Source organism: Mus musculus, chromosome 13 (assembly GCF_000001635.26).
Source record: "Mus musculus strain C57BL/6J chromosome 13, GRCm38.p6 C57BL/6J".
NCBI lineage: Eukaryota > Metazoa > Chordata > Mammalia > Rodentia > Muridae > Mus > Mus musculus.
Window position 1 is genome coordinate 97954771 of NC_000079.6, and position 23162 is coordinate 97977932.

The following is a 23162-nucleotide window of genomic DNA, read 5'->3' on the forward strand; positions in this document are numbered from 1 at the left end:
CTATGTTTGGCGTAACCTGGGCACTCCTCCCTTCCTAGAAACAGGTAAGTTACCCCATGCTGTATTTCTAACGACTGAAGCCAGCTGTGGGGCCAAGCTCATGTCCTCTGAAATGGAGCCACAGGGTGATTTAAATGGCCCAAGACTCATTTGTCTTCTGGGTTCTTAAAAAAAAATTATTCAAAATTATATTAGCATAAAATTGAGGATCTTAATGTTATAATTAAAATGTTCTTGACCTATCATTTTTTCTTCTGATCTTGAAAGTAAAGAAAAACATTTTGAGGTCCCAGGCACTGAGCCTCACAGAAGTCAGCCAGGCTTTGCATACAGAACAGACTGTAGCTCCCGTTACTCTTTAAACCAACGGCCACTCCTCTCACCTCCAGGCTGTCTTAAGAAAAAGGTCTGGAGGAGTTCCAGAGACTGGGTTCTGGAAACGGCAGATGGAAGGGAATCTGGCTACTTTGGGGGGATTTGATGATAAAGATCAGCTAGTTGATATTTGCTCAGGGGCCTGAGCCTGAAGAGCGAAGAGGAAGGGAGGAAGAGGGAGGGAAAACCAGAAAACTGGCAGAGAAGCCAAAGGCTCTCCGGAGGCTCCAGCTGAAGAAACACGTGTTTAGAAAGAGCAGTGAGGAGAGCAGAATTGGTCCTCCAGAGTCTCTTCCTTTAAGGTTTCCAGTGCACACACAGATGCTGGGAGCGCTATCAGAACACCCACAGAGCACACCCGATCCCCATAGTTCAAAGGGGATCGCTGTCTTCCAAAGAACACACCTCACTCCTTGACAGCGCCTTTCTAGTCTTTATAAGGAAATTTACTTATAAAGAAACTACTTCAAAACTAGGAAAGAAAAGTGAAGTTGAATTACCAGATGACCCAGAGTAACTACCAGAGAAGGTTCAAAGTCTTACAGATCACTCTCTCCCAATGATTCACAACCCAAAGGTAACAGCACCGGCCTCCGTGGGGGTCTTTTCAAATTCTCCCCGACCCCCAGCTCTACTCACACCCACTGACTCAGAATCTGCATGTGGACACACCCCCTTGTGAAGGACAGATAGTGAGGCTGAGGACCGCTCCCATTAACAGTTGTGAGAACCGATGGCCAAGGCTCCGGAAGGCTCAGGATTGGCCTTTGGCAATGCCTGCTCGGAGGAGGGGGCATCTGTATGCTATCTCGATGACTCTGCCAAGATGTCACAGACGCAGCTCCCACTGCTAAGGGGAGCAGATCACTGCTGCTATCTAGTCTACCAAGAACTTGGCATGGGAGTGAACCCTGGAGTGAGACTAATTGACTAACATTATCTGACACAGTTTAGTTCCTGGGATATCGTAGAACCTTAAGAAAATCCGCACAATGCAAAATGAAAAGCCCTATTGTTTTTTATTCATTCTCTCGCTGAGAGCAAAAATCTATGCTGCTATCTCCAAACGCTATTTTTATGTTCTCTCATGCATTAAGTTCTAAAGAAGCATAAAATAAAAGTGGCAGAAGGAAAGGACCAAATTCTGCAAGGTCTCTGATCATCACACGTATGCCGTGCATACTACTTCCCAACCACAGAATAAACGGGATTAAAAATAAAGTAATTTCCCAAAAATGAGTTACAACTCGAGGCTTTAAAAGCTTGCTCACAGGGAGAGCATTTGTGAGTGGAAGAACTCAGCACTCAAGGCTCTTCGGGACCCCTCAGTTGTGACTAAAACTCACAAGACAGGGAAAGGTCCCAGAAATAATCTCTCACCCTTGGTGTACTGCAGGATCCTTTCCACCAAGACTGGGTACTTTGTGATGCGCTGGGTAACTAGCAGGATGCACTCCGGGATTCCGCGGCGACGAGCCAACAGGTTGCTATTTCGGATCTTGAAAAGAATATACATTTTTATACACACCACTCACCATTAATTAAACTGTACACATAACCATTGAATTTTGTACTTTTGACATTTACCACTATAGTTGAGGTGGGAAAACATTTCAAGACATGCTGATCTGCAGTACCTCTAATTCCCAAATGAGCAAACACGGGGTTCAGGAGTAGGCTTTTGAACAACAATGGAAATCTGAGCATGCCCACTATCTGCTTTGCTAACATGTCTCCCTCCACCTTTGCTATCACACACTGTGGCACTTAAAGTCCCTTCTCACAGAGCAATCCTTTTCTTAAACATTTCAAAAATATTCTCTAAGTCTTCAAGGCCCATTGTACATATCTATGAAAAGAAACCAGAGGAGAATCTGGTAGAACTCACAAAATGACAGATAAAAAGGTAGGAACCCAGAAGGTTGGAGACATTTCTTCCATTAGATAAAAGTGAAAGGTGGAGGAAGAAGGGAGGAAGAGAATTCTACTGAAAGGGGGTTTTAGAGATGTGACCTCCACGGGGATCGGTGGACCTTGGCCAGGTCCTGGCTTAACGATACAGTTTCAAGAAATGAACAGTGAAAACTGACGATATCAGAAAATGACTGATAGTTTAAGTGTGCTGATGTTACCATGATATGTTAAAAGATAAAGTGCTCAGAAAGACACAGATGGAACTATCTGATGTCATGGCCTTGGTTTAAATGAATTCACTCTGAAGCAAATCCATGGGTAAGCAGATTCTCTCTTTGCTTTTGCTTAGATTTTTCTGATACACAACTTGTCAGGGTATGAGACCACTTCCCTGAACGTTGCCAATATTCTCAGAAGCCTGGAGAACATGGCCTTACAAATACAAGACAGCAAATGAAATTGTCTGGGAGAAATATTTTACTACCATCTAGACTTCCCACCTGTGCTATGAGCCCACCATTTCCTCTCCTTCCCCTGAGAAATAGAACTGAGATATGAAACATGCTTATATCATTAAGACGCAAACATGAACTATTGCCACACACTGGCCTCCTGCTCTGCAATGGGTTTGAATAGCGCTTACTTACCTTAATAAAATTCTGAAACTTCTTGTTCTGCTGCAGCTCTTTAAAGAGACTCATGGCTTCTTTGTGATGGCTGCAGAATTCTCCATAGATCCTCTTCATTTTGCTTGCATTTTCCTCTGAAAACTGAGAACATTTCCATAATGGTTTATAAATGCAGCCATTAGGTTCGTAGGGAAAAGAACACATAGTTTTTGTGTATTTCAAAGCACCATAGATTTCCCAAATACAATCACTCTCCTTCCCCCAGGGCACTTCTTAAATTAAAATAAAAGCAAATGATTAAGTAGAAAGGGCCAGCCTAACAGGATCATATTGTACAAAACAAACGATCAAGCAGCCAGATGAAAACATCCAATGCTTTATTTTTTGCTCTGTTTTTTTATGCAGCTTCATTATTAAAAACTCTTAGTCGTAGAACTGTTTACACTGAATGCCTGACTTCACGGGTGATCATTAGCCATGATGAGAAGAGAACAGAGAATAACCAACATGCTAACTTGTGGGGAGAAGGAAAGCTGTGGGCTGACTGCTTACATCAGCCTGACCTAGGGGGATCTTTATAGAATTCAGAGACATAGGGCAGTGTTGGGAGGGCTGGCTACATAATTTAGCTGTGAGGTTTTTTTCTTAAGACCATGATCATTCTACATAATCTATCCACAAGTAAGGTCACTGCGACAGACAGCCTCTCTAGAAAAGGACTTAGAATGCCTTCCACCATCTTTGGACTTTTCTCCTCTGCTCCGTTTTATCTGTGTTGATGAGATGACCTGAAGATAGTACGTCTGAAGAGATGATCCTTAAATGACAGTTGCTAAAATAAAGTCCAACAAAACACTTGTATAAAAACTACACAATATTGAGAGTTCAAAACTCTAAATGCCTAGAGGCTGGAGAGATGGCTTAGCAGTTTAAAATACCTGCTACTCTTGCAGAAGACCGAGATTCATTTCCCAGGACCCACATGGAAACTCACAACTTTCTATAACTACAGTTCCAGGGGATCTGATGCCCTCTTCTGACCTTTGCTGCTACCAGGAATAAAAGTAGTTCACAGACATAAGCAGGCAAAACACACGCGTGCATATAAGGTTTAAACGTTTTGAAAAAAATCTAAATGAATACAAAGCTTTATCAAGATTATTACACAGTTCCCATTTTCAAGCCAGAATTGAAAGATATAGACACAGGACTCTGTAGAACAGAGTAGAAACCCCCGCACACAAGTGATTTCTGGCAAAGGCACAAAACCCAGCTCATTAGGGGCAGGGGACGAGAACTGCCTTTCTATAATTGTACAAAAACAGAAGAGAAGAGAAACAGAAGTGAATCTCAACCTTATACAACTGACTTAAAAAAAAAAACCTACTAGAAAATCCACAAAATGCATTTTTAGATTTTATTCCAACAAAGTCAAAACCTGGGTTTGTACCTAACCATGGCAAGTTGATCAGTAATGGGTATTAACTAGAAGTAATGAGATGTCTTCCTATAAGTGAGCAATGTAGAAACGCAGGGTACATCCACAGCATCGAATACTCTTTACTAGGAAAAAAAGAACTAACTACTGGACAGATATAACCACTGATATGATTAAAAGAATTGTGTCATTTCCCTAAAGACTATATACTATGTATTTCCATTTATAAAATGTTTTTGAAAAAAAAATAACAGAAGTAAACAGTTTCCAGGACTTAACAGAGGAGTTGGGAGTGGGGCAAGAGGGAAGTAGGAAGCCCTGTGACAAGATCATTGTCCAGATGGTATGGAGATTAGCATGCTGACCGTGGTGTCAGCATGCTTTGTTACAACTGGAGGAATGACAATGCAAGCAATTAAAATTCTACTTAGCAAATCTCAGATCTTAGCTCGTTCCTATGGAAACCACGGAGAGGCAGAACACTGAGCCTCATTTTTTTTTTTTTTAACAAATTTTGGGTAAGCCTTTTGTCCCTGAAGCTAAAATGAAAGAACTTGGACCATATCCACCATTTCCCACCCACACACGAGTCTCTGCTGACTCCGTGCCAGCACACCTAACCCCAGCCTTCTGAAGCATGTATCCAGTTAAACCCTAGGCTGCACCAAGTCTGCCTTCCTACACCCTGAAACACCTGTCTGCTCCTTTGTTCCCTGGAAACCCAGCCCCTCAACCACCGGCTAAGAACAGTGCGAGAGGAATAGCCAGGAACTCTGGCCACACGCCACACTGACCATACCAACAAGGGACAGGAACACAGACAAGTTCATCCATTTCCCAAAAGGGAAATCTATGCTTTAACCCTTGGGCTGCTGGGCCCAGGTCCAGTGATGCCGATGACACGACTGTTGTCCCTGCTTCAGCCACACAAAATTAAACACGGAACTGATAAAGACACACATTTCCATTAAATATGAAAAAACGATAATCTAAGAACAAAACCGGTTTCAATGATTAGAGTTCAAGAAGGATCAAATTGTGACTATTTATATTAAGGAAAGAGAAATTCAGATAACTTCACATGACAGAATTAAAACCTTCCCTTTCGGTTTTGAATGCTCTCTGCATCCTGACAATTTTATTTAAACTATGTTGCAAAGTCCCTCATGCCACCCTGTTTCAGATAGGCGTCAGAGACAGAACGGAGCTCAGACTGTAAACTACAAAGCAGATCTCTCTCTGGTTAAAAGTTTCTAACACAGACCTTCCCGTTGTTAGACCTGTAAGAGTGGTTACCAGGCAACATGCCCCCACATTTGTATATGCATTGAAAATGTTGTATTTAATTCCATCTATGCCATCAGTGAACCAACTTTTCTATCTTTCACATACAGACCAACAGCTTAACTCCATGGCTGCCTTGGGTAGAGTGGGAACATTTCAAATACTGTAATTCTTAGAGAAGGTGACACTTCAACATCCACCTAGGAAACGCCACACTAAAGCAATAAGCTGATGCTACACCTGGTGTGTCTGTCTGTCTGTCTGTCTCTCTCTCTCTCTCTCTCTCTCATCAATCATTCAACAAATACTCCAAGTCTAAGGATCCACAGATCCACTGTAGGCGCTGGAATATGTTAATAAACAAATGAGAAGAACTCTTTTGTTCCGGGATTCACAACCTCCAGACAGTAAAGACTTTCTTGCAGTTTGCCAAGCCAGGTCCTGAGCCATACACAGGAGATAGTCATTGGCGGTCAGAAGCCCTCTGACATCTGTTATGCAGCCAGGATCCACCAACACCCAATAAAAGAAAGCCCCTGGCCCCTACCTAGCAACTGTAATAAAATCGCTTCTATTTCTCCAAGGGATTTTAATCAATAAAGAGTCTGCAAAGGAGAGCTGTAGAAAGGGCTAAGAGATTAAGAACACTTGTTACTCTTGCAGGGGACTTGGGTTTCTTTACCAGCACCCACATGGTAGCTCACAACCATCTGTAACTCCAGTGCCAGGGGATCTGATACTGTGTTCTATCGTCTGTGGGCAGCAGTCATGCACAAAGTGCACAGACATTGCATTCAGACAAAACATTCATTCTTACAAAATGAATAAATCTAAAAAGGGAGTTCTGCAAACATTAAGGGTTCTGAGCCCGGCTCAACACCCTTCTTACCTGTTGTACCAGAATGTCTCCAATTTGGTTGATCACAAAGTTCCTGTCACTGCCAGCGCAGGACTCCTGCCTGCGCTCCTTCATGCTGAAGAAGAAGTGCCGGTGAGTCTCCAGCAGCTCATCTAAGCAGGGGAAGATCTTGTCCACCGTGCTGTGGTCCAGCTGCAGTTCCTCCTTCATGCCTTTCCTGAAGACCTCGGACATGATGAGCAGAGTCTGGATGTGGTGGACCTCTGTCTGCATCAGCTCTGAAACATGCGAGCACACGCATGACGCAGCTGTAACGTGGGTGTGCAGCCTTTCCTACGTGACTACAAACAATCAAGCACAGATACTGAAAGGAATTCAGAATTACAGCTTGTATTTGCCTAGTCCCTAACAGGTCACCTTTTGCAGACCAGACTGATGTGGGATACTAAAGAATAGCAAGTATCTGGTCCTTTTGTATCATTTCATAATCCAACATGAAATCCACTTCCTGCATATACAAATTCAGTTGTTGCATGAGCTACAGAAACTTACATAATATCAATTAATAAAAATATTGATCTGTCATGAGCAAGCAAACAGACAAAAAGCAACTCAATTTTACACTACACAAGCAAGGCTGAAGGAATGTTCTAGACAAATAGGACCACCATTTTTTTGCCAAAATAAAAGTCAGTGCTGATTAACATTTTGTGTACACTCCAAATATTAATTGTTCAGAGATTAGAAGCAGACCCACAGATGAAAGCCAAGTACAGCAGCTAAGAATCAAATGTTTCCCAAAGCTTCGACTCTCATGCCAAAGCTGTAGAAAATATAACAACTTCATAGGGAGAAGTCTTTTTTTCCTTGCTTTTTGCATTGAGTACACGCCAGTTGAGTACACTCACAGTAATGCCTGGTGAAATGACATAAACTAAATGTGACAAAGTCTCCCAAGGCTTTATACTAGTAGATTCTTTCTGCCACAGGATCATTTCCAAAATTGAGTTTTCTTCAGAGGAAAATATACATACATATGTTATACATATATGGTATATAGCATTCTATATAAAGTATAAAGACTAAATTCTTATTTTATATATATTATATGCACATAAAATATCATATACATATATATATGTGAAAAAGTCTTTAAATGTTTTCAAGAATTCAAAAATGGACAAAGGATTTTAATAATTATTACTTCAAAATTATAAACAAATGGCCACTAAGTAACCAAAAAGATGTTCAGTAGGGCTTGAGATAAAATGTAGTGGTAGGATTGTCTCTAAGGCTTTTGCCTTAGTTTGGAGTTAGATTATTACCCACTCCCACTGTTACCACGACTTCCACCCCACCCCTACCCTCATCATCCCCCCACTCCCCATCCAAATTCAATATCCCTAGTGGGGAAATGCAAACTAAAACCAAAATCCACAGCCTGTCACACATACCAAGCTAATTATAATAAGAAAAGGTGGACAATAAGCACATGTGGGTGAAGGGGGTGGGGTGATTAGAGCCACCTACATCGGCAAGGGATGTAAGATGCTGCAGTCACCTTAGGAAACAGTCTGTGATCACCACAAGATTTAAAATGAAGTTACCATGACTCCAAAGAAAAGGAAGAAGCAACATAACATGTCCATCTATTGATGATTGGATAAACATAATGAGACATTAGTTGGCTATAAAAGAGAATGGTTTGTATATATTTTTAGTAAGATGGTCCTTATAAATATGTAAAGCCTCCCCCCCCCCCAGACCCACACACTGTGAGGCAAAGGACAGAAAGTAGAGTAGTGGTTGCCCAAATTCAGAGGAAGAGAGAGAAATGGAAACCAGCTCTAGTGGGTAGGAGGTTTCCTTTTGAAGGGATACAAATGTCCTAGAGTTGGGTATGCTTGATGGCTTCACAACTTTGGGGAGCACACTAAAGACATCTGGTTCCATGTGGTGTGCAACTTTATGATGGATGGATTATATTTCAACTTTTTCAAATCCATTGTGAGAGAAAGCAGTAGCCCCCACAGTGTAGGGACATGAGACAAGCTCTACAGAAGCCTCCAAGCTACCCCCATGTTTGGGAGCAATCCTAAAGTACTTGCCAGCTATGGAGAGAAAGTTGGTCTGAAGACAGCACTTTTGCTTCATCATAAGCAGACACCTTTCAGTGGAACCCGCAATATCAGAGACTCCATACTTCCTTCCACATTGTTTAGAGCCCCTTTGAAGTTACCCCTGGCCTTTCATTTAACTCTTTACCCCATTAACTCATTACAACTACACTGAGCAGGAGAAATATTCCCCCAGCTTTCTGTCTGGGTTGAGGGGGATAACCCCCTACCCTCTATGGAGAACGTGACAGTGAGTGTGACATCCAGGGCACACTAGGAAAGCACTCTACCACTGAGCTACCCTCTGGCCCTTGTTTTATTTTCCTTGGTTTCGGGTTGGAGACTAGATAGCCAGGTAACTGGCCTCAGATGTTCAATCCTGCCCAGAGCTGAGGTTCCCGGCACAAGCCACCATGGCAGCTCTCTTCAGCTTTGAAAGGAAGGCAATGAAAGGGTAAAGATCCTGCCTGCGGAGCAAACTTTTCAGACACCGAAGGTCACACGACCTGTGATAATTCACCCACGTGGGGCGATTGCGCTTAGCAGTGTGTGAGGTTGACCCGAAGCTGAAGACGCATGGCAGCACCACTATTAAATGCTTGAGAAACAAACACTAAGAGGGACAGCATTGTCCCCTTAACTTCCTGTCATGTGACACCCAAAGCCTCGGGAAGGTTCTGACACAAACCCCCAGTTCCCTTGATCTGCCTCAGGTAGAGTGTCTTATCGAAAGACTTATGGAAACTAGTTTTTTGTACGTTCTTTTTGCACTTTAGATTTTCCAAACTAATTGTTTCTACTTCAGATTGCCTCTATCCCACAAGTGTAACATGGTGAAATCTCACTGCACATGAGCTAGACAGTAAGGACTACAGGCACATAAATGCAGCCCTAACCCAGACTCAGGGCCCTGCACAGTGTGTACAGACAGTGGGACCGTGGCATGGATGGTCAACCATAGGTCATGCTCTGGAGCTCTGATATCTGCAGCAAGTGTGTGAACGTTCACTGTGGCTCTTAGATGAAGAAGAAGGAAAGTAACTCAGGGGTCACTCAAAGAGATGTGCTAAGGGTGTAGGAAATCAAATGCCATGGGTATTATACATGCAAGGTTGTGTTTAAGCCTTGGAATAACATTTTATACCTGATTCTCATTACCCCTGTTCTACTGATGGGGAAATGTTAGGAACCGGTTCTAACGCTTTGTCTTAATTCTGCTCCCAAAGCTGCACTTCCAGACCTGAGGGTTCCTGCCCCCAGCTGGCTTCGATTGAATAAAGAATTGCCATAGAGCCAATGGCTGGGCAGAAAAGCTGAGGTGGTACTTTTAGATTCCCGAGCTAGGGACAGTGGGACAGTGGGATGGGGGGGGGGGAGGGAGGGAGGGAGGGAGGGAGGGAGGGAGGGAGGGAGGGAGGGATAGTTTGGAGAGAGGGAGAGAATTTGAAGAGAGAAGAATCAGATGTAAGAGCTGCAGGAAAGGAAGCAACCAGCCATGTAAGAATTGGGGGGAGGGGTGGAAGGGTCCTAGTGGCCACTCCCCCATTGGGTCTGGGGTAGTAGAGATGAGATGTTGATTTAGCAAGTTGACTCAGGAAAGTTGGAGAGGAGAATGCATGCTAGCTGGGGGTGGGGAGGGGGATTAGGAATGCCTATCCTTTGAGCGTGTGTGTGTGTGTGTGTGTGTGTGTGTGTGTGTGTGTGTGTGTGTACGAGAGAATCCAGAGGGCTCCTGGACAGGCAGAGACTTGCGCATGCCCACTGGGAGCTCAGAGCAGGTTAACTAATTCAGGATTCCAGCAAGGGGCTGAAAGCATGTGACTCGCACAGAGCGGGTTAACTAATTCCTGCTACAGGGAAACAGAAGGTCCATGTCCGGAGGAGTTGCATAGTTTGTCTGAGATCAAAAAGCTGGAAAATGATAAAACCCGGCCCGAACCCAGGTCCAGACAGTGACACTGTCCATGTGTTTCCCCCACAGCCCGCTGCTTCAGCTGCAGGGGCATATTTGAAATGCTCACCAAAAATGACATCTTGTCTTTTGATGACATCCTTCTCCTGCCTACTGCAAAAGGAAGGGTCCACCACGAGACTCCAAGACTCTGCTTCAAACTCCTGAGCATCACTACTGAGGTCGATCCACAGAGAAGAATCCACAACATCTAGAAAAGAAAGGCCGGAAGTCTGTAAAGCACACATCATGAAGAGATCTTCAAGTACCAGGGTTTCAGGCTCAAACCTGCTAAAAGCACAGAAAGGCCCCAGCGAGAACGATACAGTACGGACCCGAATCATCTGAAAACCAGAAAGACAACTGCCGGGAGAGCAAAGAAGAGCGGTCTCCAACAGGAACTGCACGGGGAGGCTGTGGGATTACTGGAGATGCCTTGGTTTGTTTGGGCTCACTCTACTGGCGTTTTCCTTGGTGACCTTCAGAGTCCATGCAATGCTTACAGAGTCCTGACTTCACCCATTTCTTTTGCCTGGGTTATGTTCTACAGTTTACTCAGATCTGAATTTGGACTTGTCCGCTTGATATTACCCAGGACTTGGCAAAACAGAAAGCACAGTGCTAGGCTTGAGTCCCATGAGTACAAACGTTTGAGAAAGAGCTAAACACATGTACACAAACACCTTTCAGGAAAAGAACTACACACACACACACACACACACACACACACACACACACACACACACAAATAAACCTCTCAGGAAAACTAAAGCCTGCTTGCCCCAAACAATCCTCCTTAGAGGTCCCAGCTGGTGGTTGTAAGTATGAGATGACAATAGGCTTTAAAGAGCCAGAAGCTACACCCTACAAAATACACTCCAAAATGCTTTACTTCCCAGAAGTAGCAGGCAAAGGGGTGGGGCCCAGATCACATCTCTCCGAGATCTTAATTAAATATGTACTTGAGGAGTCTGCTCCAGTCTCTCAATAGCTGCGGAATGTTTCCAATGATAATGGCACAGTGCAGTTCATTCTTTTAACTCTATCCACCTCTTAGGAACGTGCTGCTGATAATCTCACTCCTGATCGTGTCCCTCGAGACTAGGTTGTCCTTTCTAACAACTTTTACTGAATTTGTCTTTGACACTTCACACGTGTATAAAAGACATCCTCAGCCCCCTCTCCTCGCTTTCCCCATCCCTTAACCTTCCTAACAAATCACTTTCCCACATTCAGGTATTTCTGAGATCGTTAAGAAAAGGAGACTCTACGTCAAGTAGATGCCATACGACTTCTAAAAGAACAACAGGAAGCTGAAAGGTTGCCTTATAGGTAAAGCGTTTGGTATGTAAGGGTGAGGACCAGAGTTTAGATCCTCCGGAAACCAAGCAAAAGCCAGCCGGGCATGGTGGCCTCCTGTAATCCCAGGACCTGGGAGGCAGAGATAGGCGATGCCCAAGGATAAGCTAGCTGCCTGGATTTATCCAGAATCGATGATCCTGCCTCAATCAATAACACCGAGAGTGATTAAAAAAACAAACAAACACCCAACATCGGTGCCAGGCCTCCACATGTTCTCTTATCCACACATGTATACACTCACACATGTTAACATGCATATACACATGTGTATACCACACACATACATAAACATAAGGAAAAGAATAAAGTAATACATCTTATTTCTTGTGCAGAATACCTCTGTCAGCTAAATGCTCATAGAGACCGAGGATCATACAAACATCTCACCTTCCATCATGAATGACTCCGTGGAAGGAGAAGAGCCCATAGACTGGAACAGCTCATCGGAATGAGACCTGCTTCTCCAGCTGTCACCCTCAGACTCTAACGATGTCACTGCCCTCCTGAAGCTGGGAGAAGTAGGGGGACACTAGTTAGCCCCAGCCACCATCCAGGACCACAAAAGTGAAGCAGCATGCAGAGCCTCACCTTTCCAAAGTGGTGCCGGGGACACTTCTGGACAGTGGATGCACCTGAGCCGCAAATTCCTTCCTTCCAGCTGGCAGTCCGATGGGCATAGAGGAAGAAGGGTGCAAGGAGAGCCCAGGTGCTGGGACGTCTCTGACTGAAGAGCCTGGAATTACAGTAGACACTCCATGTGCTAGCGCAGCATTTACAAGCAAAGAAAGTCAGAGATGTCCAGACAGGTAAACCCTCAAGCAGCCACTTCTACAGTGGTGTGGCCCAGTCTAGAAACCGGTCTGTTGGCCATTTCCTGGCATTTTTCAGATGTCCCTTCCTTTTCTCACCCTTCCAACACCCATGCTGCAGGGCTACTTCCACACCTTCCTTGGAGACTGTGGATGTCTGGGGTGACCCAAGCAAACAGGTGAATGGAATGGGGAAGCAAAGGCCAGCTTTCCCATAAACCACCGCGTGTACTCCTCCAAGCCAGCTTTAAGTAGACGCAAGGTGTTATTAGTTCTGCTGACAAAAATGCATATGGAGTGTGTAAACAAGGATGTCCACCCAGAGAGCAGCTCAGGGGAAAGGAATGATGGTGGGGAGTCTACTCCTTATGGAGCAGGACTCTCAGGCAACAAAGCCCAAAGCCCAGCCTGGCCCTTCTCTCTCATATACTGACAACAAGAGGGCATCGATACATTTACATTTGGTTTGAGCTATAAACAACTCAGGATGCTTCAGCCCCTTTGGATTATAGCTATGGAGTACACAGTGTAGCTATGGAGTACACAGTGTAGCTATGGAGTACACAGTGTAGCTATCGAGTATACCATCTGGACACACAGGGAGAATGTTTACAAAGGTTCCAGGATGTAACAAGGGAATATATCTCTGCTTTAGTCTCATGAATTTCACATAAAGAGGAGGAATAGATGACGTGGAAATGTCTAAATTCTAAGCTTCCGTTTTAGTCACCCGTTTAACCTCACGACAATAAGAAGCATCTCAGAAGTGATTTCAAAAGATGTTTAGGGCCAAAGCAAGGGGCTGAGTGGCAAGAGAGCTCAAACCAACTAGCATAACAACACACCCTATAGCATATCACCATGACTTAGCACACTTAATTGTCACCACCAAAGTGGTTTTCAAGATGTCAGTTATATTTTGATACAGCGTGGAACTTAAAAGTGACCAGGCACTTAAAATACCTGCAACTCAGCATGCAAAGCAACTGAAGAAATACAAGATAACAGAAGAAATGACAAAGTCTCTCACGATAAAGGAAGTGTTTTTCAAACTGAGGATATATTAGCGTGACTGGCTCCTGTGGGTGACACCGGGAAGTGTCAAAGGTAACTGATTGTTTTCAAGAGAAACTATTTAAACCTCGGCAGCATATAATTAAAACAACAACAGAGTCACCAACTTTAAAAATATACAAATAAAACATCAGCATGCTTTACAACTTCTGTATCACACTGAAGGTGCTAATGAGACACCAACCTCACACACTACTAATCCAAGCATAGGGTCTCCGTAACACTGGCCACAGGGACCAGCAAGAATGGACAGATTCCAAAGCCAAGGGCTTCTTTCCCACTAAACATTTTAACTCTTAAGGAGATTTTAGCATGTGAGTACATGCTATTATTATGAAAGCATAAAAATCACATCCATTTAATACAGTGCCTCTGTTTGCCTCAAAATTAGTCAATCAATAGCCTATCCTCCAATAAAAAAGCATTAGAATTGAGACCACCAGGTTACACTGTTTCCATACAATCCCTGTATGATACACAGACCATGCCCTGTATACAGTGCAGAACCTCTAGGGCTGACCTAGACGTTTATATCCTTCTTCACTTCTTTACATAGCTAAAATTTATGTCATGCATATGTTATAAAGAAGAAATAACTGGACCAATGAGAAAACAGCAGCCAGAGGCCGTTTTTCCACGGAAAAAGCCTGGTGCACATTGCACTTGTTTAAGTTCTTGTCATTTCCCACATCACTTACTTCCAAGGATGCTCTGTGGTTTGTTCTTGTTGTATTTCTCTTGGAATTTCTAGTAAAAGAAATATTAGAAACTCATAAATTAAGGTCAAAGCACCATTGGGTTACAAGAATGGACAAGTGGTTTCTTATCTGCTAGGATTATCTGCTTCATATTCATTATCTTATTTGTTTCAAAGAAGAATTCAAAGCAAAAGACAGTAAACAGGACAAAAAGTACAGTGTGATGACAACAAAATGTGCAAGAAGGAACGGGGATGAGCCTAGTGAACACTTGGCACTCATAAGGCTCAGGACAACCAGCATACACAGTGCGTGCACACAGACCCTGAGCATCCAGCATACACAGCGCATGCGCATAGACCCTGAGTACCCAGCATACACAGCGCATGCGCATAGACCCTGGGGGCAAGCGTCCTACTGACACTGCCTTGTTTTTCTTTGTATCTCTGTGGCATCACCTTTTACAACGACACTCAACTGTGTTAGTTAACGCACAGCTCTGTGACAAGGCCCCTCTGCCTCTTCCACACTACAGGAGCATCCTGCTCAAACTTGCACACATTCCACACATGACTGTGGAGTGGCAGTAAAAGGACTGGAATCACAACTGCCTTTACCTTTGTGACCCCATTCCCAATACGCATCCTAGCTCCATGCCTCCAGGTAGGCTCTCAGCCACAGTGGTGCTCCCAGGGAACGTGCTAGAACTATCTCTTCCCCAGGAGCCACCCAGACCTCCAGAATCTGAAAACCTGGGAGGGTTTCTAAAAGTTGAGATTGTTACGGTCTTCCAGATAATTCTGATTGTGGCTATTTGAGAATACTGCCTCACCTGCACGTCTCACAGAACACAAGCGGATCTCCTCTCTATTGTTAAAAGTAAATAGCTAGATAAACAGTCATACACTCTGAGCATGCATTACCACGGCAACAATCCTATTTGACATAAATCCAACAGCAATAAGAGTTCAGTGTCTGGCAGCAGATGATGCGAGCAAGCAAGGCACAGAGCACTGCGGTGACTGGGAGGTTACCTTGGTACACGGAGGCACAGCATCTTTGCAGCCCTTGTGTGTGTTTGCCTTACAGTCTGAAATGAAAGACACAAAAGTTTCCATCGGACTTAAATGACTCTGAAGTGAGATCGCATCATGCTTTTATGGGTCATTATAAAAACGACACAAAGAAGAACACATTTTTAAGAAGCCAAATACTTAAATGAGGCATCGCTCCGCATAAGAATCGGCACACATGGGAACTTTGAGCTCCGTGGAGATATTTCTCATCGTCTATATTTATCTTGTAAATTATAAAGCCTGCAGTTGTATATACTGGACACCTCTGGGTCTACCCAAGAGCTCACTTCTTATTCTATACACTGTGTCCTCAGGGGTTTCTAAGGCTTTCCCGGTAGCAACCTTCAACTTTAGCACCAGGCAAACTGTCTTGGAGGATGGGGAGAAATAAGCTTACAATAATGCTGACAGGGGAGAAAAAAAGCACTGTCTGCTTCAACAGGAATTCCTATTAGCAAGAAACGGGGGCCTAGAGAGATGGCTTAAGTTAGCAGCACACACTGCCCTTGCCAAGAACTGGAATTCAGTTCCCAGAACCCACATCTAGTGGCTCACAACCCCCTATAAGTCTAACCCCAGTGGATCCAACACACTTTTCTAGCCCCTGCCAGCAACTGCACCCACACATATACAATGCCCCTTCCCAACAGCCCCATATATGTATATACAATTTAAAAGAAAAACAAATCTTTAAAAAGGAAAGAGACTGGAAGCAGGAAAATCGTATGAGAACAGTTTACCACTTGCTCATGTGGCCTCGTGTCTCTGGAAGAAGGTAAGACAAGCTTTCTGCCCAGCAGAACGGAGACCAGGCTGTCTCCATGTACCCGGGCATCCATGGGGCCTGTAGACTGAAGGCTGTCACATTTCTTTTCTGGCCAACTTCCCCTTCCTTGCCATCCTCACATCACACACCCCTACCCTGCATCTCCCAAGAGGAGCCCATGTTCTGTACCTGTACTGTCTTTGGGAATTGGTCCATAAAAAACCTATTTCAGCCCACCAAAGAGAGGAGAGGAGAGAGGAGAGAGGAGAGAGGAGAGAGGAGAGAGGAGAGAGGAGAGAGGAGAGAGGAGAGAGGAGAGAGGAGAGAGGAGAGAGGAGAGAGGAGAGAGGAGAGAGGAGAGAGGAGAGAGGAGAGAGGAGAGAGGAGAGAGGAGAGAGGAGAGAGGAGAGGAGAGGAGAGGGAGGGGAGGGGAGAAGAGAGGAGGGGAGGGGTGGGAAAGCAGAGATTATGAGACCCCACTGAACAAACTCACAGGAAGGGCCATCTACTGGGCCTCAGGCACAGAGACAGAGATGGAAAGTGAGGATATTTAAAATGTGCCTCTGTGGTCAACATGTAGAAGAATGCAAATTGATCCATTCTTATTTCCTTGTACAAAGCTCAAGTCTAAGTGGATCAAAGAACTCCACATAAAACCAGATGCACTGAATCTAATAAAAGAGAAAGTGGGGAAGAGCCTCGAACACATGGGCACAAGGGAAAAGTTTCTGAACACCAATGGCTTGTGCTCTAAGACCAAGAATCAACAAATGGGACCTCATAAAATTGCAAAGCTTCTGTAAGGCAAAGGACACTGTCAACAGGACAAAACGGCAACCAACTGATTGGGAAAAGATCTTTACCAATCCTACATCCAATAGAGGGCTAATATCCAATACATACAAAGAATTCAAGAAGTTAGACTCCAGAGAACCAAATAACTCTATTTTAAAATGGGGAACAGAGCTAGATAGAGAATTCTCAACTGAGGAAACTAGAATGGCTGAGAAGCACCCAAAGAAATGTTCAACATCTTTAGTCATCAGGGAAATGCAAATCAAAACAACCCTGAGATTCCACCTCACACAAGTCAAAATGGCTAAAAAATCAAAAACTCAGGTGACAGAAGATGCTGGTGAGGATGTGGAGAAAGAGGAACACTCCTCCATTGCTGGTGGGATTGCAAGTTGGTACAACCACTATGGAAATCAGTCTGGCAGTTCCTCAGAAAATTGGACATAGTATACTACCTGTGGGCCCAGCTATACCAACTCCTGGGCATATATCCAGAAGATGCTCCACCATGTAATAAGAATATATGCTCTACTATGTTCATAGCAGCCATATTTATAATAGCAAGAAGCTAGAAACAACCCAGATGTTCCTCAACAGAGGATGGATATAGAAAATGTGGTACATTTACACACTGGAATACTACTACTCAGCTATTAAAAACAGTGACTTCATAAAATTTGCAGGCAAATTGATAGAACTTGAAAATATCATCCTGAGTGAGGCAACTCAGATACAAAAGAACACACACAGTATGCACTCACTGATGAGTAGATATTAGCCCAAAAGTTTGGAATACCCAAGATTCAATTCACAGACCATATGAAGCCTAAGAAGAAGGAAGACCAAAATGTGGATGCTTCAGTGCTTTTTAGAAGGGGGAACAAAATACTCACAGGAGGAAATATAGAGACAAAGTGTTGAGCAGAGACTGAAGGAAAGGCCATCCAGAGACTGTCCCACCTGGATATCCATCCCATATACAGCCACCAAACCCGGATGCTATTGTGGATGCTGGGAAGGGCTTGCTGTCAGGAGCCTGATAAAGCTGTCTTCTGAGAAACCCTGCCAGAGCCTGACAAATACAGAGGTGGATGCTTGCAGTCAATCATTGGATTGAGCATAGGGTCCCTAATGGAGGAGTTGGAGAAGGGACTGAAGCTGAGAGGGTTTGCAGCCCTATTAGGGGAGCAACAGTGTCAACAGGGAAGAGCCCCGGAGCTCCTGGGGACTGGACCACCAATCAAAGAGTACACATGGAGGGACCCATGGGTCCGGCCACATATGTGACTGAGGATGGCCTTGTTGGACATCAGTGGGAGGAGCTGCCCTTGGACTTGAGGGTGTTCAATGCCCCAGTGTAGGGGAATGCCAAGGCAGGAAGATAGGAGTGGATTGGTGGGTGTGGGAGCACCCTCATAGAGGCAGGGGGAAGGGGATGGGATAGGGTGTTTCTGAAGGGGAGACCTGGAAAGGGGAAAACATTTGAAATGTAAATAAAGAAAATATCCAATAAAAAAGAAAGAAAGAAAAGTAAATGAATGAAATGTGCCTATAATAAGACAGAAGAAAGAGGGTTCCATGAAATGCAACCCGGGGGCATGGACAAAGAAAAGGCTGTGGGCAGGCCAGCTGGCTGAGAGGAAGTGGAGCTTCATGAGACAGACAGACTGCAAGAATGATGAAATGATACATGCCATAGACACATGCTGACAATTTCCATGTGATAGAACATTTAAAAGCATTCTGGCATATAGGCAGAGAGAAGGGAGTTACTAACCAAGGACACAAGGCCCACAGGCCCCAGATTCTCCCGCAGTAACAATAAATGCTCAACTGTATTGGACCTTGCAGACGGAAGCTTAAAGGGAACAGCTTTGGAGTATGGTTTCATTCAGCCAGATAGATTGCATTTTGAGGGTGAAACAAACAAAGTGCATAAAGGTTTCCATAAGCTGCCTCATCACACCCTAGCCTGAGAAAGAATGGGGAATAAAGACTGAAGGATGGGTTGATAGGAGGTCTTTAGTTTTTTTCCTTAAGATTTCTTTTTCTTTTTAGTTATGTCTATGAGTCTGTACATGGGGATGCTCACTCGAGTGAAGGTGCCCATGGGGACATCAAGATCCCCTGGAGCTGGAGTTACAGGTGGTTGAATGCTGTCCAGTGTGGGTTCTGCAGCCAAACTCCAGTCCTCTGCCAGAGCGACATCTGCTCTTAGTCACCCAGCTTTCTCTCTAGCCTAAAAGTAAGCAGTGACCCAGGCAAAGGCAAACAAAAAGCCCTTGGGCTCGGTGATGCACATTTGTAACCTCAGCACTTGGGAGGCGAAGGCAGGGGGACCAGGAGTTTCAAGTCAACCTTGGCTACATAGTAAGTTTGAGGATAGCCTGAGCTATGAGAATAAGGGACTTTAGCGCAACAAAACAAAGGAAGGAAGGAAGGAAGGAAGGAAGGAAGGAAGGAAGGAAGGAGGGAAGGAAGAGCAGAAAGAAGCAAGGAAGGGAGGACAGAAAATGAAGGAGGGAGAATGGTTTTAAAACAATTGTAAGTATACACAGAGAAGTAAACCAAAAAAACCAAAATACTGAATTGCTCCTGAAGCAGCCACGTCAATTCCTGAAATGCTCAGCCTACAATATAAGAATGCAGTAATGCAACAATTGGATATATAACAGAGAGGAGAAGGAGGCTCACATGAGGAAGAAAAACTGTATTAAATTATGAGCCCCACACAGCCATAGCACTATCATTAGGAGATATTAAAAGCCCTTATCTTGCCAAATGGCAGGAAACAATAAAACCAAACAACACATGGTCCAAAGAGCTGAGCCAGACAGCAAGGAAAACAGCCAGAAACTATCAAAGATAGTCGGAAGCAGTAAAACTAAATGTAAATAAGAACAACCCTTTGTTATAAAACAAGATCTTTCCGTTACATTACAGACTCTCTTGAGCTAAATTAAAGACACACACCCCAAGAATGAGACTCACAGAAACGGTTATGTGACAGACAAAGAAAAGGAACAAACACGGGGAACACATTTGAGAGAGAAGCAGAACTCAGTGCAGAAGGCAGGAAAGGATATGAAAGTGAAACAATATTGATTAAAGTTCATCCGCGATGAGTGCATATGAGAAGGCCTGTCCACCAGATAGTGTCACATCAAAGTACATACAAGCACCTAAGCCAGGTAGACATGAGAACACTGCAGAACAGCAATGTTTGTGAACTGTTGGCAACTAGGAATCTAACAGCAACAATGACACCAAGATTTTGAGTACTTCTTCTACAACATATTGTTTTACATCATATTTGTCTATAATAGTAGAGCTATTGACCCTTATGCATAGAGGATTAGACATCTAACACAGTAGAGACTGCCCATGTCATCATCTACTACTCAATGTCAAAATGTGATAGTAATCCAAGTTTGAGCGACCAACACTCCACTCCCAATGAAAACCTTGTAAGTCCCCAAACTAATTCTAAAAACCACTGTTGTATAAAGAGAAGCAGCTAGTGTACACTTCAACTCACAACCTGGTTGTAGAATTTAATCTAAGGGACTAATCAGCAATGTAGACAGATCCGTGTGAGAACAAATGTTCATTTATGTTGTGAAACTATAAAAGAAGAAGTGAGTAAACCAGGAGGAATAACTAAATACTCTTGATAATATCATCAGATGCAATCTTAGATTAAAGGCTGATGCAATGTTTTGGGGTTAGAAGAGACTATAAGTAATTAGTGGCTGCTGAGAGAAGGGGGGACTCACACATGCCCAGGGATGAGCCCTCTAAGTGGCTACCCAATGCGGCACGCTCAACCCGCAACACAAGAGCAACATTAGATGGACTCAGGCAGTATCTGTATATTTATCTGTATATTTACATGAATCATTGTAAAAATAATAATTAAAGAGAAAGGAAAACAACAGAGACGATGCACGAGAGTAGAGAGGGGCTTGGAAGTGGGGGAGGGGAACAGGGGGCAGCAGGAGATGACAGTGGGGAATTAAAGATGCTGAAGGTATATTACATGCATGTACGGAGTGTCATCAGAAAAACCCATTAGCTTGAACAATGTTAAATGCTAATAAAATGATAAATTAACAGCAAAGCTTTTGGAGGTGGAAAAGTTTGAGACAACTTAAGTTTTCATTCATGCCCATGTCATCATCTACTACTCAACGTCAAAATGTGATAGTAATCCAAGTTATATTATATATATAATATAATCCGAATATTTTCTGTAAGTCTTCATACAGCTATTTTTTTAAGTAATATCTGGTTTGACAGCTGAGCATGTCTACAGCACTTTTGGCAATTTCTAGCTTCGACCACAATGCCATCAACACCCACTTAGTGGACTCAAGTGGAGCAGGTCTTGCTTGCACATCAGTTTACCTTAGGACTCATTAATTAAACATAAGTATTAAGGATCAGCTTTGCGTTGGCTCGTGTAGGGGCTGTGAAAAATTACTATGCCCCCCCTTTCTCCTTCCAGAACTTACAGTGAATGGAAATATGCCATAACACACATGGTGGTAAATAACAGGGCCGGGGACTCAGTGATAAGGAAATGGCAAGCCAGGTACAGGGTGGTGTTACTGATGATCTACAGAGCTTACTGAAGGAAGAGCCTCAAAGACAGAAGGTGCTAGGACAGGAGTATTCTGGCTTGTGAGAAGAATGGTAAAGAAGGCGATGTGACCAGCCAAGGAAGCAAGAGGAGAGGAGCCCTTGTGTCCTGGTTAGTTCTTTGTCAATTTGACTCAAGCTAAAGTCATCTGGGAAGAGGGAACTTCCACTGGAAAAATGCCTTCACCACATTGGCTTCTAAGTATTTTTGTAGTTAATGATTCATGTGGCCTGGCCCAGCCCACTATGGGCGGTGCTGCCACTGGATAGGAGGTCCTGGGTTTTACAATAAGCAAGGCAAGTGAGCCACAGAGTTCAAGCCAGTAACAGTATTCTTCCATGGGCTCTGACCCTGCCTCAGCGCCTGTCTTGGCTTTCCTCAGTGATGGACTGTGAACAGGGTGTGTCAAGTAAATAAACCCTTCCTTTTCTAGGTACTTTTGGTATGGTGTGTTGCTGAGGGCCAGGCTGGTCCAGGACTTTCCCTAAGGCCCTGATATATAGAGGAGGAACTTAGTCCCTGCTCTAAAACCAGGTACATACTTGGCAAGTCCAGGAGTAGCTTGAGGCAAGACCTTAGGGACACTGCAGTTTTCTGGATCCTAAGGACTCATTTTCCCCTTCTTTTCGGGCTGTGGTTATTGATTCCCGGGACTTTGCATACTCTGTCTTTGATGCCTTTGAAATATCCCGTGTTCCCATTATGCAACAATGCTTGATTAGCTTCCTGCTGGTTTCTAACCACAGTATGATAGCTTTCTGCTGACTCTGTTTCATTTCTCCCCTGCGAACTGTACCTAAGATGATGTATTTCTTAAGAAAGTTGCTTGGCATCAGACAGCGCTTATGTAAGACCTCCCGATTTTCAAGCTTTCCTGTCTCCTTTGTTTTCGGATCCCCTGGTCCTTCCTCTTAGGAACCCGTCGTTGAAAAACAGCCTGCTGGTCCTGGTCATTGGAGTTTATCACAGCCACAGAAAACCAACATAAGTGGACCAATTTTAGTGGTGGCTTCAGGTGAGTGAGGGCAGTGATGGGTGACAAGTAGGTGGGTTTGAGATACACGTTGGAAACCGAGTGAAGAGAGTTGCTAAAGGACCAGCATGCAAGAGAAAAGGCGTCATAAACAAATCCTCTGAAGTCTTGTGACAAGTGTCTGTCTGGGGCTATGGGTGGATCGGCTTGCCAGCAAGCACCGAGATGGGATAAGATCTCAGTTTCCAGCAAGTAACATTCAAAAGATGTGAAATATTCAAGTGGAGACGTCCAGCAGACAATGAGGTAACAGGCTTAGACTTAAGAAAGTCATCGACTGGACACAAGTACCGAATGACCAGTACTGACCACTGCAAGGCAAATAGCTCTGTGATATGTG

At 43.9% G+C, this 23162-nt stretch overlaps 1 protein-coding gene across 9 annotated transcripts in view; it reads right to left on the reverse strand.

Moving 5' to 3' along the window:
• Nucleotides 1–23162, reverse strand: part of Arhgef28 (Rho guanine nucleotide exchange factor (GEF) 28) — a 308082-nt gene that overhangs the window by 56177 nt on the left and 228743 nt on the right. For all 9 annotated transcript variants that reach the window (XR_873729.2, XM_006517518.3, NM_012026.2 and 6 more), the window contains 8 exons: nt 15545–15600; nt 14511–14559; nt 12518–12662; nt 12317–12438; nt 10638–10778; nt 6530–6777; nt 2937–3059; nt 1756–1873 (listed from right to left, as the gene is read on the reverse strand). Coding sequence is in view for 8 of the 9 variants with exons in the window: in XM_006517518.3 (XP_006517581.1) it covers nt 1756–1873; nt 2937–3059; nt 6530–6777; nt 10638–10778; nt 12317–12438; nt 12518–12662; nt 14511–14559; nt 15545–15600 (1002 nt within the window). In the remaining variant the exon portion in view is untranslated. The remainder of the gene's footprint in view (nt 1–1755; nt 1874–2936; nt 3060–6529; nt 6778–10637; nt 10779–12316; nt 12439–12517; nt 12663–14510; nt 14560–15544; nt 15601–23162) is intronic.